The 17626-nt window shown below is 37.3% G+C and overlaps 4 protein-coding genes across 4 annotated transcripts; 1 reads left to right on the top strand and 3 right to left on the bottom strand.

The window, feature by feature from the left end:
- Positions 1-262: 262 nt before the first annotated feature.
- Positions 263-3262, bottom strand: LOC128876380 (phosphotriesterase-related protein). Its single transcript, XM_054122699.1, has 7 exons — positions 2988-3262; positions 2565-2724; positions 2290-2480; positions 1929-2087; positions 1686-1850; positions 1235-1455; positions 263-724 (listed from the first exon to the last, which is right to left on the bottom strand). Exons 1-7 carry the CDS (start codon positions 3016-3018, stop codon positions 593-595), a joined length of 1059 nt encoding a protein of 352 aa, XP_053978674.1. The 5' UTR covers positions 3019-3262; the 3' UTR covers positions 263-592.
- Positions 3263-3745: 483 nt separating this feature from the next.
- Positions 3746-10848, bottom strand: LOC128876379 (cell division cycle protein 27 homolog). The gene is made up of 13 exons (XM_054122698.1): positions 10690-10848; positions 10086-10161; positions 9865-10012; positions 9414-9797; positions 8997-9321; positions 8725-8913; positions 8363-8609; positions 8095-8275; positions 7782-8007; positions 7563-7690; positions 7136-7457; positions 6913-7060; positions 3746-6743 (listed from the first exon to the last, which is right to left on the bottom strand). Exons 1-13 carry the CDS (start codon positions 10711-10713, stop codon positions 6616-6618), a joined length of 2526 nt encoding a protein of 841 aa, XP_053978673.1. The 5' UTR covers positions 10714-10848; the 3' UTR covers positions 3746-6615.
- Positions 10849-11165: 317 nt separating this feature from the next.
- LOC128876381 (uncharacterized) lies at positions 11166-12707 on the top strand. Its single transcript, XM_054122700.1, has 3 exons — positions 11166-11348; positions 11452-11935; positions 12011-12707. Exons 1-3 carry the CDS (start codon positions 11315-11317, stop codon positions 12525-12527), a joined length of 1035 nt encoding a protein of 344 aa, XP_053978675.1. The 5' UTR covers positions 11166-11314; the 3' UTR covers positions 12528-12707.
- Positions 12708-12774: 67 nt separating this feature from the next.
- LOC128876382 (phosducin-like protein) lies at positions 12775-14242 on the bottom strand. The gene is made up of 3 exons (XM_054122702.1): positions 13596-14242; positions 13106-13517; positions 12775-13023 (listed from the first exon to the last, which is right to left on the bottom strand). Exons 1-3 carry the CDS (start codon positions 13797-13799, stop codon positions 12791-12793), a joined length of 849 nt encoding a protein of 282 aa, XP_053978677.1. The 5' UTR covers positions 13800-14242; the 3' UTR covers positions 12775-12790.
- Positions 14243-17626: the final 3384 nt, after the last annotated feature.

The raw sequence follows: 17626 nt of genomic DNA, 5'->3' as shown, positions 1-17626 counted from the left end.
CCACTGTCGAAGTCATACGTGAAATTTAGAACGTTAAAGTTTCGGTCACTTGTAGGAAGGAAGTCGCTATCGAAGTCGTTTATGCAGCTTAGAATGTTAAAGTTTAAGTCAGTTCTGAAAATTGAGTCCCTTGGAGTTACTTAAGAAACGAAGAGTGTTAAGGTTGAAGTGATTAATGAAACTAGGAATTACGAAATAATGAAGGAATAATTTATGCAGGGGGTATATACAAATAGATCAGGGGAAATAAATTGTACAAAGACTATTCGAACAGAGTGTATTTATACAAGAGTCGTATCTGTAGTTTGTGGGATCGTTTTAAATTAGCTTAATCTGCTTCTGGCACGCAAGTGTGTCTTAGGTCATTAAAGAAGAATGCGATATCGCTATGAATTATATTTCATGCTTTTGTTATGGTGTAATGCCAAGGTTGTCAACGGTTGCACGATGACGTCATTTGATTTTGTTCCTCAATTATATGTTGAATTATAATTTTGTACAGATTATAGCTTTCGTAACCATTCGATTCTTTCACTTTTGTTCAGTGGATTAAGACTACGCAATAAAAGTCGATAGGTTGTAATAAAGGTGATTAGGGTGACAACCAAGTCCTCGGATTATGGATAGTTATGGTGTCAATTTCTTCTCGAGTGAAACCTTTCAGCAACATTTTCGGTACAACGTTCTTGAAGATATGAGAATATCCGTGGCCACCGAAGGCAATCTGTTTCAACAAATAAAATGGAATATCGCACATTATAACGGTATTCGTATATGGCAGGACTTGACACTCACGAACTGGTGCGTACACAAGCTTTCGCACTTTGGAAGCAATAAATATTTTGTTCGTACATAACGAGTTGCTAATCGCAAATAAAATACACGTTACCTAAATTTAAATTTAATAAGAACTAAAAATAAATAACAGTTTCCAACGTGGTATTGAAATGGAGTGTACATGCCATATACCATCCATACCCCTAAACTTAAAGGACCTTAGATCGGAATCCGATAGAACACGTACCCACTTCGAGTAGGAAAGTACCAGTAAACATAAATCTGGGATTTCACTTGTTGTACGATACAATTCAAAATATTTAGTTGCTTCTGTAGATAACAAGCTATCAAAAAAATGGCTGCAAGCCGGCAAGCATTACGTATCTTATCGTATTCCAAGCTAGTATCCTTTGAAGACCCGTTCGTTGAAACAATTAATGTATTCTTAGATACGTACTAATCTATGCTTAGTGTGAATGTCGTGGCTTAAAAGCACGCGGTCCAATTTATTATCGTCTCGTAGTATTTTGACGCGGTCGATGCGTTGCGCGTCGGATGGCATGTCTACCGACGCAGATAACTGATAAAAAGAGCATTCGGTCCCGAACAGATCGTGTTGGCAATAACATTTCGTCTCGTCGGCAAACTCCAAAAGCTGCTGGTCGTTGAAGAAGGTTCCTGTTTACCAACATATTGATATTTCATTGATGTTTGGTTATTTTGGTGCTTGATGGTTAAATGATTGGTGTTTGGATGGTTTGGATACTTGATACTTGATATTTGGATGTTTGATATTTGGATGTTTGATAGTTGAATGCTTGATGCTTGGATTCTTAGATTTTTGGATTCTTAGATTTTTGGATCCTTGGATGCTTGGATGCTTGAATGCAATAACGAATCGAACATACGATCTAGATGAGAGAGAATCGCTTTTCGCGAGTCACCACCCGCTTCTTGATAGAGTCGCATTATTTCAAATGGAGCCGCAGGATCTCTTCCCGGATGAAAAGTAACAGGGCATTTTAATTGTGCTTGAAGTTCTCCGGTTGCTAGAATAGCCCGTTTCTCAAAATCTGCTTGAAACAAAGTCTCAAATCTATTATATCTATTAAAATTATCGGAAATAATAATCGAATATAATATTTACGCACCTTCGATTGGCCAAGCACTTCCGACTTCTCCAATGAATCCTGTTCTTACGTCGGGACACTCCTCGCAGCCAATAGTCATTTCTCTTAACATTGTATTGTACATTTCTTCCTTGGATAATCGGAGCTCGCTTGCACTTTGAGTGGCAGCAACATAATAGCCTTCGCACGATTAGTTAACCCAATGATAAAGTAATAATATAATTTTGTTAGAGAATTTTTAAAAAAGACTTTAGTTAAAAATATAGATCATCAAAACGAACAACGCGAGTGATCCACGTGCGTATAAAAGAGGAAACTTCTCCCATTGAAATTTTCATTACGAATTTGGTCATCCGATAGAAATTATTGGAAAAATAGATACCTGTTCCAGCGATGATATTGACGCCAGTTTCTTTACTAACTTTCTTCATTAACATAATGTCGCGTTTCAAACCATAATTACTATTCTCCGCGATAGTACCACCGCCAAATTCGCGATAGAGTTTCATGTCTTCCAAGACGGCGTCCATCGAGTCTTTATCGTTCAACATTAAATTGTACAAATTACTGTAACTGTAAGCGAAAATTCACGTTACATTATTATTATTATTTGGATCCCTGATCCATCGCCGTAAATATAATATACTTTAAACGCACGGATATTGTCTGACGACTCCAACATTCCTAAGCTCGATCTTCTTATCCAGAAAACGCTCCAAATGGGCCGGAGGTGGGACGTAAAATGTGTCGAATACCAAAGACAGATGCTCGTGAGTAAGAACTCTACCGAGACGGTTCAGATCCTTTTCTCCGAGTACTGAGCAAACGAGCCAAATTTGTGACAATTAGCTTAGCATATCAAACGAATAAGTTAATAAACAACTTTGATGGCAATTTAGTTGAGCTTGATTTTAATTATAAAAGTAGAAATGAAGCTACTCTTACAAAGGAAAGAATACCAAAGTTGATGACTCGATAGTGGAGAAGTTAAAGTGTATCACAAAAACTAGATATGTTAAAGTTGAATTTACGCGTATGAAAGGAGGAGTACTAAGAGTATCGAGTCTTGAATACACTTACCAGTTTGTACGCATCTGTTAGCGTTCTCCATCGTTCCCTCGAACACGCGAAGATTTATATTTTTCTTCAGGTTCCAACGACTTTAAGAAAAGTGAAACCACGAAAGTAAAAACGTCCCAACGTCTTAGAGAATCGCACGTTAGACGATCATCTTCGAGCTGAACTAACTACAAGCTGATAGAAGAGATGATATTTTCTTATCTCTACCGATACATTGGAGCAATACTCATTTGCTACGCGACGTGTATGTAAAATGTGATTCTGTCGATTGAACGCGGTGCAAAGTTTTCGTCAGGCTTTCACGACTTAAGATATCTTATTTTTTAAACAACGCTAATGCGATCACTGATAACCCGTATCTCTTAAGCGCAGTCGCTCGTGAAGAACTCTGTCGGAATGATACGAAGAAGTATTTGAATTTATGGAATTTTTCACAGATTATTTTGTTGGCGACAGTTACAGAAACGTTGTTAAGTAATTATTTAAAGGGGGACGATGCAAGGACACTGAATCCTGATGCGTCTTCTAGTTTGAGCTTCTATATCTCACTTGCAATAATACAAATGGAACCAACGTTTTTCGATAACGTAATTAAATATGTGTGTAATTAATATATACAAGATAAATAGATTAATAAAGAATAAAATAGAGGGATAATACAGTACCAGCCGTAAAAATGGCACCACCTCGAAAACAAGATCCATTCTACCACGATCGGTAGCAGTCTGTGTTACTGGACATTAAAGATACGATTTGCGTTAAAGAAAACGGTAGTTTATTACAATGAAACCATCCGGTGTACCACATTTACAATGCATCCCCACGTGTTCGACAGACTGTATCTTCAAAGAGTGACGCGATCCCCATCGCGATTCCGTGTCGAAGTTGTGCGGTGTAAAAGAAAAGAGTGTGAAAAATAAAGAGAAGAAGAGTTACAGTGTATCATACAAAGTGCAGGCCTTTATTTTTGCACGTACATCTGTTTGCAACGAGTAACACGACAACGCCCCTTAATGTTGCTCAAACTTGATTTCGTTTAATTACTATTACAAGAACCAGACAGACGAAGCAAAAACCATCGCATACGCTCATCCCCTGATCGCTCACGGGAGTGAAAAAGACTATTTAGATCCATAGGATGTTTTTTTTTTCTTTTTTCCATATTTTACTCGAACCATGCATCGCGAAAATGTGAACACTTATCCCGTTCGAACCCCGCAGAGCACGGTGATCTCGCTTTCATTTCTTACAACTAAAAAGCGTATTGAACTCGTAGACGACACAGGTCGACGTTCACATTTAAACGCTAACCGAACAAACAACGAAGAAAATCCCGATCTCTCCCTCGGTCGTGTTACATTCGTTAACCGAGTGCGAAACGAAAAAAAAAAGTAGGAAAATAAACGGAATAAATAAATAAAGTTAAACGAAAAACGAAGTAAGACGCCAGCAATGAAAAGAAAAAAATGAAATGGAAAAGCGTATCTCGATCTACGACTCGCGGAGGGCCTCTTGAACCTTAAGCGGTATGTACACGCACGCGACGATCTTAATTTAAAATCTAACGAGGGACTCGAATTGAAACGCATTTTTAATGAATATCCTTCCAAGGAATCTCATTTTCATCTTCCGCTTCTTTTACACGGCATAGAGGAGCGCTCTTATCGCGCCTCTTAGAGAATCTTTGCTCCTTTTAGAGAGGATTCGCTGTTGCAGAGAAAACTTATCCGAAAAAAGCTCGAGGAATTAAAGTAGCATTAATTTTATTGTATAATCGAAACGAATAATGGCTCGAACATTCTTTATATTTTATTCGTTATTCGAGCTTTTTATCTGGATAAGGATTCCGCACATCTCTACTTTGGTTTCGACGATGCTGTCGCTGACAAACGAGTCCCTCCGCGAGGTTCAAATAATTGTTACACGCTTTAATCGAGAAAATAAGGGGGACGAGATGCCGTATCACATAAATGTATATTATATATATATACACGTCTTAGTCGGCAATTCGTCTATTTGTCTCGTTACGTCTCTCTCTTCCCCTTTCGAATGTATAGAATATAAAATGCTACGACATTTTCTCCTTGAGCAAACGGTTCGTGCAGCGTTCGCCTAAATCACTTCATCATTCGAGTATACACCGGTACGTTTCGATCTGGATCCGAATTTCGCTGGATGTCACGTTAAGGAGATTCTGCTGCGCGCGATTAAATAATTCGTTAGTTCGCGGGGTCATCTGGAAAATCTAATACAGACATTTATTCTGGATCGTTCAGTTGATCGTTTTCGAACAAGAATTCTATTGCACGAGTTTCGAGTGACAATGATGATTAACTAGAATCGCGGTACTTAATATTCAGTGGAGATAACAGTTAAATAATTACACGATACAAAGCGAAAGATACCTAAGGCACGCCAGATCGTTAATTAGTAGACTGCGGATCTTTATGCAAAATAATATGTTTGCAAACGTATCTACAAAAATTTAACCTAAATAGGAATTTATTTTACTCTGCAAATATTATAGTATAAACTCTACTTTCGATATATCTTTATATTATAGCATACTGCGTGTATTTTGTAGTTTTTCGTACATTCAATTTCCTATAAATCTACAAAAATCCGCAGTATATTAATTAGCGTGAACAGAAAATACTTAATCGTAGAATGCATTTTATTTCGAATACTGGACTATTTCTTACCAATAAATATGTGCGTTGGACTTTCAAGATACCCGATAAGCGCGAACAACGTGTGGTACGTGTTCTGGTAGAATCTGATCCAGATCGACGACACTCGCGACGAGAATTGCACGATCGTCCGATGGCCATGTCGACATGGCCAAAAAAAGAGAATAGAAAAAAAAAAATATTTCCGTGATCGCTAAATCAACAATGGTAATTATTATGGATAATAGTACCGATAGCACTAATGGTAATAATAATAATAAAATTGATAATACGGTAATTAATAATTTACATTTACACTTCCTCGTACTTACTTATTCGGTTAATTAATTATATTCCCTATCTACATACGGCATGCTTAACGTTTACACTCGTCCATCCTTCGAACGCGATACAGTCTGTACTAAACCGTAAATCCTTAAAAGAAAATGATGAAACGCTCGAACGTATACATATATATATATATATATAAAAATAAGACGAATTAATCGTAAAAAATATACAGAGAAACGCGTAATGTACAAATCGATAGAATGGATGATATTCGTTTCGTGGAATTTATCTCTTTCACGGATTATATCGATTATTCGTTAACGTATTCGTTTTCGTCGTGCTGGGATGTAGGGGGGGAGGAGGAGGAGGAGAAAGAGGAGGAGGCTGATAGAAAAAGAAAATAAATCGTACGATCCAGAAAATGGAAAGACGGGGCCCGTTTACCCAAGGGACGCAATACTACGGGACTAAGAAGGATATTATAAATATTAAATGTCTAATAACAAAGCACTGCTAAGACGAAATTGACGAGTGCGCGCGAAAGTATGAATTCAGAATAAGTCAAATTGGTTTTCTGAATGATTGATCGGTACGACCAATAGAAAAGACAAGTAGCAACGCGCAACGATGCTTCATTCCATGGCAATCTTGCACACAATAGATTATCTTCATAAACTATCGTCACTGTCGTCAGCGTGAGCTTCGACTGATACATTTGCTGCCAGTCCCGCAGCACTTCCCTCTCTGTTGCTTTCGATCTCTTGCTCCATCGAATTGTTCTGTACTTGTGGTTCGTCTGTACGCGCGGAACGAAAATAAATAAATATGATTGTTAAAAAGATATCGTTAGGTACTTGAAAATTAGATTACTAAAGTGGAGGTCGCAATCTAAACGAGCATTTTTAAGTTAAGATAAAACAAACGTTCAAGTTGCGACCTCCTCTTATATATCGTAGATTAGTCACCTGACTGAGTTGCCGGAGATTCCTCGTCTCCCTGACCTGGACTCAATATAGCTTCTTTAATTTGACTGTTGACACCCTTTGGATCTAGATCTGTCGCCCAACTAAAGTACATTAGCGCCAGATGCGTATTACCCAACTTTTTATGCACCTGTACGAACAATGAACGTAGATAAGGAAATTCGAATTGTATAAGACAATACAGGTGAAAAATAATGATTCTTACCTTTCCTATCGAATAATAGACTAGAGACTCTTTGGGTACAATATTTTTCAACTCCTCGAATTCCCTAAGCGCTTCAGCATGCCGGCCAATCGAGAAATTAATACTTGCACGATGAAATTTGCATAACGTATTGTTGGGGTCGTTTGCAATCGCAGTATTTAAAGTTTTTAAAGCTTGATCAGTTTTCTTCAGTGCATGTTGTACAACACCGATGTGGCACATTATCGCAGAATTCTGCGGATTAATTTGTAGTGCACGCTTGAAATGTAATTCCGCTAAGCTATACTGCTCCTGTTTGGAGAATATCGTTCCTAATCCAAACCTGTCATGCAAAAGTCATACATTGCGATTACTCTAACCGATCAAGTCACCGCCTATATTTCTTTGAGACTCTAGTAAAATCTATACACTCGTTTGATAAACTTACCATGCATTGTAATGTCTAGAGTCAAGCCTGATGGCGTTACGAAATGCAGTGATAGCCTTATCTAATTCTTCTGTCATCACATATTCGTGACCAAGAAGTGTGTAGGCATATGGAAAATTGGGATCTACCTATAGATTTGTAGAACATACAACTTTCATTTAGCTAAATTATAATCAATAAGCTTCCATGAATAACAAAATGTCGAAATAAATAACATACCTGAATGGCTCTTTGGAAGAATTTAATTGCCGTTTCATGTTCGGTTTGCGCAGAAAATAAATTTCCGGTAGCGCACCAAGCAGCTGGTGAATTGCGATCTTCGGAAACGAGCTCTTGCGCGAGAGTAGAGAGCTGCACCTCGGCATGCAAATGCCATAAAACCGTACTATAAATTTCTATAAGTTCAGTCCTTTGGGGTTCCAATTGTCTTACTTCTGCAAAATAACTGTACACCCAAACGTCGAGTTAGAATTTCGGGGTGGTTGATTCGCTAAAAATTAAATCGATGTAGTAGAAATTTACTGGACTTTACCTGGCAGCTTTTTTGTAATCTATCATCTCAAAGTGCGCACGAGCTAGCATGGATAACACCCATCCTGTGTTATAGTGTTGCGCTGGAAGAACACTTAATATTTCAACAGCTTGAGTACAATTAAATTGACTTAAATGTTGATATGCCATTCCTAATTCGCGTAGCAGTGACATTAAACCTTCTAAAAATGTAAGAAGAACCAAGTTGTATTTAAGGTAGAATAAGATATGAGTATCCTTCTAAAGATGGAGTTACAATGTTAACATACCAGCGCATTGTTTTTGGAGTGTTACTGCGCAAAAATTGATATTACTTTGATTGTTCAATGCATTGACGTTAGCTACAGCCTTTTCCGACGTAATAGTTTCCGTTTTTTCCTTTTCATTTCGATTTCGCTCATTTAGCTCGTTGAAACTCGCTTTATTTAAATTAGTCTTTGAAAGTCTAGCTTTTGTTTTTCGAGATGGGGATTTAGGTGTAGTAAATTTATTTCTATTGGGAGATTTATTGTTTTCCTAATAAACAAACAAATATATATATATATATCTCGATTGTAATTTCTAAGCGATATAACATTAATATTTAGGTATATGTAGAAATGAAAAATTTAAAAAAAGAAGAAATAACTACCTTCACTGAATAGCTATGACTGAAAAGTCTCGATGAACGCCTAACATTGGTACCTTGTAGTGTTGGTGGTGCAGGTGTTGGAGTAGTAGGCGTCACTGTTACGATATTAGCGCTATTACTCGTATTTCCTGACTGTGAAAATACTGGTTTCCCTTGCTGTAAAGGTGTATCTTTCCTCGATATTAAGTGCTGTGCATCAAAATATTACATTATACAGTACATAGGTACGCGTTGCATATGCAAGAATTTAAAGATTGATATTTAAAACTTACCCCGACATGAGCTTTTAAACTAGTTACGCGTTTTACTAAACTTTTCTGATCGTTAGCTTCTGTAAGAGTAATATGCGAAGGTAGTACTGTTGGTTCAGGTGAATTGCTTTCCAATGGTAAGATACCAAAACTTGGTGTTAGGGGGCTCATAGTATTATTGAACATACTACGGTATCGCGGAAGCTTAGGTCTTGGTGATATCGAAGAACAATTACTATAATGCGTTGGTAGATTTTGTGGGCTCTCATCAACAGAAGAATACAACCGTACACCAGGTCCTATACCGTTCATTATAGTCGATGCTGTTGTTATTTGTGCCGGAGTACTACAGGATTGAAAAAACAAATATAGACAGACTCACACCAATTTCGTAACAAATAACTCTTGCATACATTGTTATAATAAGTATGTACGTACACGGTGTTGCCATTTGTAGTAGGTGTACCATTCGTATTATTCAGAGGTACAATGAGATCAGATTCTGTGGCATATATGGGAGTAGATATACTACCATGGCACATTGCAAAATTGTCTAATTTGTCTAACTGAAAAACTTTTGCAGGATCTACCACTTCCCCAACATTACATAATTCTTCGAACGAATGCCATAAAAATGGATTCAACTTTAAAGCCAATTTATGCGCATCGTTTCCTTTCGCGGTGCGCATCATTTTGTAATAAATCTTAGCTATAATCTGAAGCGAGAAACATGCATGTTCGCCGAACTGAGTTATAATTTCTTCTAAATTTTTCAATTGTTTGTAATACCCTCCTATTATCGCCGCTTCCGCTTCTGCGTATCTAAAAACTCGTGCGTTAAAACATAGGATAATATTAAAATGCTAGAAGGAAATAGCTTTGCACTTACTTTTCTAAATCGTAACAACATTTGGCCAAGAGAAATCTGCATTGCGCAGAGTTTGGGGATTTTTTAGAAAGTAATGCGTAAGCTTGTCTAACTCGTCCCGAACGATAATAACACGTTGCCAAGAGGAATAAAGTTTCTTCGGTGTCAACTATAAAATATTTTGATTAATAACATAATATAAAAAAACTGAATCTATAAAAAAATTGAAACCAGAAACTTACCTTCAGCGCACAACCTTTCCGCTAAAAATATTGCATCCGGATAAGCATAATGATTTAAACAATGCCATATGGCTGCCTGCAATTACATATATCATAATATATTGATGAAATACACATACAGACATTGCAATAATAAGCATTTAATTATTACAGTTCTATGAAACATAAACTAAATACATAGTACCAATGTAATTAATAGTCTACAAAATGACACATTTGAAGTTAGAAAAGTTTGTAAATTTAGATAGAAAATACGAGAAAAAACACGTAAACGTTTACGACGTTTGTACTTATTTATAGTCGTATCCCCTCCCATTTACGTCCATTTCGCTAAAGCAAACAACCCTAAACAAGTACACCCTCACGGAAAAATGCATTTAATCGAATATTGGCTGAAACCTTGATAATTCGACAAACGATATAATACCACGAAAGAAATGGAGTATCGCAATATAACGCGAAAATCTCCAAATCAATTTCCCTTTAAGAAGAAAACGTACGCGCAAACGATTTCAATTTTCTGATGTCAGTATCAATAAGTGTGGATACGCTCGATAGAAAATCGCACGTCACTGGTTGTCTCCTGAACTTTCGCGACTTTTACCTGCACTGGCTCCTGTACGATCATCGTTCACACGGCAGGCTCGTTCATATAAGAATAATCTCAAACGTTCCAAGGAAATTTAATGAAGAAAATCCAAAGTCGAATGACTGCTGTGTATAAAAATTTCTTAGGAGTCCATCTTTGCTCCGATTCTTTTGAAGTGAACAACTAACTTCAGAACAAAGGGTTACCAACATGACAGAAACGTCATCTACATAAGAAATTAATAGATAAGGACTTGAAGGAGGGTACAGATGATAGTTCTGTGAGGAACGCGAGTGATAAGATAGTAAACACTAATTACAGAAGAAGCGACCAATAGAATAACTGAGAATTTTGATAATATCCTTGTCTTATAACAATATCGTAATTGTATCATGATACAATTCGATTAAAGTATGATATATTGCAATAAAAATGCCAGAAGAATAAATATTTTCTATTTCTTTTTATCATAACGAATCATTTGAATACACTTTGAACATAGGGAATTTCCACATACTCCATCTTATCTTGAAGTATCTTTGATCGTTTGAATTTGAAAGTTTTTGTTGAACAACGAGCCAACGAGTCCAACGAGCTTTCGTAATTGTGATAACAACAAATATTATTATAAATCAACAATATGAGTAATTATGGTGATTTAAGTCAAATATCAGGTATGTCAATCGTTAATTTGTCGATTTGTAGTTTACCTCAATTTAACAAGTTACGAGACACCAAGAATAACATTTATATTTGTAATATTATGTTTATTCTCAGATATACATAGTATCTCACGGATTTCGCGTGTGAGTTGCAGTCGATTAATGGGAAGAGCAGATTCCTTACGAAATCTATTCGAACGACAATGTAGTTTCACAAGGAATTCAAGTAGGAACATCACAAACCTTAACCAAGGGACGAATTATTTACAGAAAATTATAAGATGTTTTAATCAGTGTGAGGAAAGCATAAGTGAACATGTAAAAAGCAAAATTATTCTGGAATGCATAAAAGAGGCAGCATTGAATGCAAAGGGAATACTGTCTGAGAATGTTGTTAATAAATTGAAAGGATTACTTTTGATTCACGAATGTAATAAATACATGCATATGCCGTCTACATCAAATAATTTACACGAGAAATTAACAGTTTTGGGAATTCGTGATTTACCAAATTATGTTCTCAGTTATGAAGAGATAATAAATGTCAAATGTTATACGGAAACATTGTTACGAGAAAAGATACACAGCTTTATATTAAGGTTTAATATATTCAGTATTTACTAAGTTAAGGTACACATAAGGTACACATATGTGATAAATTTATAATGTTCCAGATATGAATCTCTGGGAGGAAATATGAAAGAAATAATGAGGTCAACCGAAAGTAATGTTCGTACAACTTTATTTGACATTCATGAAGTACAAATGCTGGAATGGAAAGATAAGATCGAAGAAATGTGTTCGCAGTATGAAGTTGACATTGTCAAATATAGAACTTTGATTAACAAGTGGAAAAATCTCAAATACAAAGATACTAATGCGATTTATTTACAAAAAGCAGAATATATATTATTACAAGCTCAAGTTGCACAAGTGCAAGCAAAAATTACAAAGTTGACGTGTATCATGAGAATGTATAAGGAAACACCAGTAACAATTGATGCTTATAAAATATTAAATGCAGCCATAGATGAAAAATTATTTGTAACAATGAATGAAGTCAAAGAAAAAGAAAATTTAAAGAAACATTATGAAAGCTTACAAAATTCAGAATACGATGAAGTTTTAAAGACTTACTTATATTTCTGCAAAGCTATCAAGATAAAGAAACAAATATTAGAGAATATGTAAATTCATTGTAAATTAAAGAAATCATTGATTGTGTTAGAGTACTTTGCAAGAAAACATACAAATTGGTCTGTATTTATAAAAAAGAAACAGTTATATTGTTATCAAATATTGTATTACTTATTACTGTAAACTATAGAAGCAAGATAAATGAAAATTATATGATATTTTATGATATTTTTACTACTGATGTTTTTAATAAACCTATTCAGGATGTACTAGGAAGAGAATATTGAAAATTATAAAAAAAGGCTTATCCATTCTATTTATTCACTGTCTGATAATGTATTGTCGTTTTGCGAAACGATGGCAGGTACACAATTTTTATCGGTAAGCATACCATGTTCAATTAAAAATGTCTCAACATCCGATGCATAAAAGTCTGCTCCTAGGTAATCTGTTACATGAACAAAATTTCCTATTACTTGACCTGCTTTGTAAACTAATAAAGCTGGTACTCCTTCTCTTTTAAAATGTTTACTAAGTCCAGCCACCGAACCTATAATATAAATTATTATTATAATTAATAGTAAACACTATTGCAATAATACTTCGAATGATATAATATTTGAAAACCATACCTAGAATTTTACAAAATTTTACAAAGGGGTAATCTTCTGCAACCGATATTAAACATCCATTCATAGCTTCGCAGCCAGAGACATTATTCTCATAAATATGAACAACAATTGTTACAGACTTGTCTTCATTGTCAATTGCTTCCAAAAAATAATCTGTTGTTTCTAAATTAATAACTTTACCAAAACGAAGTTTTTCTGCTCTTGAAAGCATCTCTTTCATTCTCTGTCTTTGATACTCCAGAAGAAATTCATCGGCTAATAATTCAGCTAAATCTGGATCAGTTTGTAAAAGTTCCTTTTCTTCGTCTAAAGTGGTCCGACATGATAGACTTAACTTTTTAATTAATTGAAGTCTTTCTTTTTCATTTGCATCTCTTTTTTCTGCCTCTAATTGTTTATAACGTTGCCAATCCTTGAAATATGCACAGTAAATGTTTACATACATACGACAACTATAAATATATACAACAATTTTTAAATACAATCATACTTTTATTACACCCTTTGGCCCTGTATTACTGGAAGTTCCACCCCATTCTGAGAACGATGGTTCTACGGGATCCTTAATCACTGTCTCATATTTTTCATCATCCGAATCTTTATCAGAGTCAGCTGAATCATTCCCTTCGTCCTCTGAACTACTACAATAGTAATGTAACTTCTCTCCCAAAATTTTATCTTCCAAAGTTGACATATTTGATTATATTGTTTAATTAAAGACGTTTACACAATTCCTTTCACTGGCCGTTGAGTTATGCAAATTATTATATTAAAGAGACTGTGGTGTAAAGTAGATCACTGTTACATACAAACTTGAGCAACTACTTTTAAAATTTCATCAACACAAACATTGTCTCAAATCTTAACAGCATTATATGCTAATTTTGTGTACAGCATTCGTATAAGTAGGATATCACATCAAAGACAACAACAATATTTATGTTTCATAAAAGAATCTAACAAGCGACAGCTACTTCGAAATGTCAATACGCGTAATTCATTTACGAAGACGCTGAAGATTTATTCAAGTGTTACCCAATTTATCGACGTGATTGTGTACTTTGTTGTTTTCATATAAGCCACAAAGATGACGACATATACACGTTCCTAAGACTGCGTTTCACAAGATCTCTCCGATTTGGCCGGTCGGTATACAACAGATTTTTCTGCATAGAAATGGTAATACCCATAGATACACGGCTGTCCAATGAAAAAGCCATGTAGCAGGAAAAATAGAAACTATTCGAGGACAAACTTGGGCGTTCTCCCGATAGAGGCCCTGACCAAACTCCGAAAATTAATTCAGAACTTGGCCACTAGACGGCGCCATTTGTTTCTATTTACCGACATTATAGATTTTTAAATAATAATTTATTTCGTCAAATATAGCAATTGCCTGGCATTTATAAACAATTATTATGACATAATAAGTTAAGAGAGATAATGTTTTCAACTCAAACAATCATCAATTTAGTTTTAAACAGACTAACTCCAGTTGAACTCATGTTTTCAAGGAAAAAGGTTTTAAACAAATTCTAGTCAACAAACTAATGTTTATAAGATTGCTTTGTTATCCTCTATGCTTGCCATAACGTAAAAATCATGTATACAGGGTGTCCCAAAACTCGGGGAGGAGACGGCAATGGGGGGTAGCTGAGACGATTCTGAACAACAATTTCCTTTGCAAAAATGTCGGATGGGGCTTCGTTAAGGAGATATTAAGCGAAAAACCCGACCAATCAGAGCGCGCGTAGACCGTTGGAGCGGCCGCGGTAGCGTAGGCTACGTGCTGGCGGCCGCGCTTGCACGCGAACAAGTGACTCGACGTGCATCGAAGCATCGATCTAGCGCGTAGCCTTCGCTACCGCGGCCGCTCCAACGGTCTACGCGCGCTCTGATTGGTCGGGGTTTTCGCTTAATATCTCCTTAACGAAGCCCCATCCGACATTTTTGCAAAGGAAATTGTTGTTCAGAATCGTCTCAGCTACCCCCCATTTCCGGCTCCTCCCCGAGTTTTGGGACACCCTGTATATTTACTATAAAGTAGTTTCCAATACCTTTCGCACCTTTTGATAATTAACTTGTTTTTAACCGATTTCGAAAAGGAGCAGGTTACTCAATCCTACATGCATATTTATTTCTTTTTGTCGATATTAAGAACGGTATTACTTTGAATAGCAAAAAAAGAAACAAACGAAAATTCTTCATACCATCGATACTGTGAGAATCGTGCGTTTGTTCATGTTGCTAATAAGAATTAATTGCCCCCACACCGTATAAATTCGTAATTATATCGGGAGTTAAGTCCAGTGTATGGTATTTTATTAACGAGAATTCAATTGCACGCGAGAATGTTATTCGTAAAATATGATCTCTAACGTATTCAGCCGATATAGAGTTTCATTAATTTCGGTGGCGAGCTCGTGTGGCCGTATCAAAGTTGATTTTCTGAAACGATCGACGCATCGTTTGATTTCAATCCCGAACAAATACAACGTACAGGTACGAAGTCGAGGTTTAGAACGAACAAAAATTATTTCTCGTGCCCGCGACGACTGGTCGCAGAGCGGTTCTCACCGGTGAAAAAAATTCTTAGCCGCCTCGTTGTGACCCCCGGACGGTGGAGAGACTCTTCTCACAGATGTTTGAATCGAGATTACGACATTCTTACTTTTTCTCGTCCCCCGGGCGAAGATTACAATCTGGAACGGTGAGAGCAGCTGGACCACCGTCATTTCTTTCCCCTGTGTAACCTTACACCGCGGGTCATTTCCATTTTACGGCCACGCCGCGATCTCCGAAACTCGCGAAAGAAACACTTACGGAAGGGGGTATCGGGTATTCGCGAAACCACGGCCCCTCTTGGCAACCGATCGATCACCTGGTAGGATCGGCGACGAGCAAACTTTGAGGACAGCGCGGTTACTGGGTGGTTCTCGAGCAGCGAATGAAAATGAGGGTGTGGCGACCAAAGGGCCACATACGCCTTTCCCAGTAGAACTTTCTACTCTTTTGTATTTTCTGCACATTTAGCGACCAGACCCGTGCGAGGCGAAGAGTCCCGTTGTCATCGTCTCTAATTCACCGTGTCATCGTCTCTAATTCATCGTCTCTAATTCACCGAGAGCTGACGCTATTCAGGTCCAGGCGAAACCACTTCAGTAATTTATTTATGATCTTCTTCCGCTATCCTTACTACAAACTTTCCTAATTTTCTGCGTTTCCATCTATCTTCTTTTTCTATCTAATTTTCTTTCTTTCTCGCCGAATGCCTTTTTTAAGAGACGATAGCCGGGTGCGACAACACAGTCCGTTTCAGTCTTCAGCACGGGTCGAATCACTGTCCGTAATATACCATAATAAAACTGTGAAGAACGGATTCAACGGAGTTACTCAAGTGTTCGACCTGTCTATCCTTCCGATCCCACGAGGGGAACTCGTTTCAAACGAGGTCACAATAGTCCAAGACCCAGCGACGATTTTACTCGCTCGAAAATCCAAGTCCTCGTATAATTTTGATACGCGATGTTACGTAAAATCGAAGCGGCCGAGCGTGGCTGTTCCGCGGTTGAAAATCGTCGAGTGTCCCGCGCGTCATCAAAATTCGAATTACATCGGGACAATCGGTCGCGCGGGGCGCAGTTCATTAAATCCGCGGACGTATTAGAATTAATCGCGAATTAATTTCGGTTAACGGTGTTCCGTCCTTTAACGCCGATAACTCTGGGATTATCGGCGCAGATTTCATTGGCTGTCCCATTGTCGCCTAAATGCACCTAGAGGGGTTGTTCCGAAACCGTCCCAGCGACACCGTCACGCGTATTTCGCTCATTATAGATGGGTTCAGCTGTCTTTCATGGACTCCGAATGATAATTCAATTACGCTTGGCTACACACGAGCACGAATAGCTCGCGTCCCCATGAATATCATCGGTCCCGTGTACACACGCGCTGGGATGACCACACGTGCTATACTTACCCTAATGGATAACGAATGCGTGTCTCGTAAAAGTTTCGCCTCGAGAAGCATTTAAGGCGACCAGATTTATATAACGGGTGGACGAACACGCGAGGGCTGCGCACGGGTCGTGCCTTCTCGGATAGGATCGTGGTAATTCCAGTTCTTCGAGATGGAACAAACGGACTTGGGAATCCTCGTTCGCGATAATGAGAAGCGATATTAAATTTGTTGTTTTAAAGAGAAAATTTTTGCAATAATTCGTGACTCAATTTTAACTACGAGACGTCTCGTAGTTGGCAGCGAATGGGTTAAAGAAGTTCATCCAGCAAAATTTTAACACTTTACCGATCTCATTCTCAGATCTTTCCTGGCACCGGGAATTATATCAAAATATGGGAGCTTACAGAGCAAAGCAACTCAATTTAAAGTAACAAATACTTGCTAGTTGAGGACAAAAAGCCGATCAATCGGCTACCGGTCGTTAAAGCGTCAAGACTCGAAGCGATGTTCAGCTTGGAGAGCCGATGGTTGCATTACGTGTGAATGTCGCGACATTGTCG

This window comes from Hylaeus volcanicus, chromosome 5, assembly GCF_026283585.1.
Source record: "Hylaeus volcanicus isolate JK05 chromosome 5, UHH_iyHylVolc1.0_haploid, whole genome shotgun sequence".
Classification (NCBI taxonomy): Eukaryota; Metazoa; Arthropoda; class Insecta; order Hymenoptera; family Colletidae; genus Hylaeus; species Hylaeus volcanicus.
Note: the sequence above shows the minus strand (reverse complement) of the source record. Positions and strands in the feature narration are given on the sequence as shown.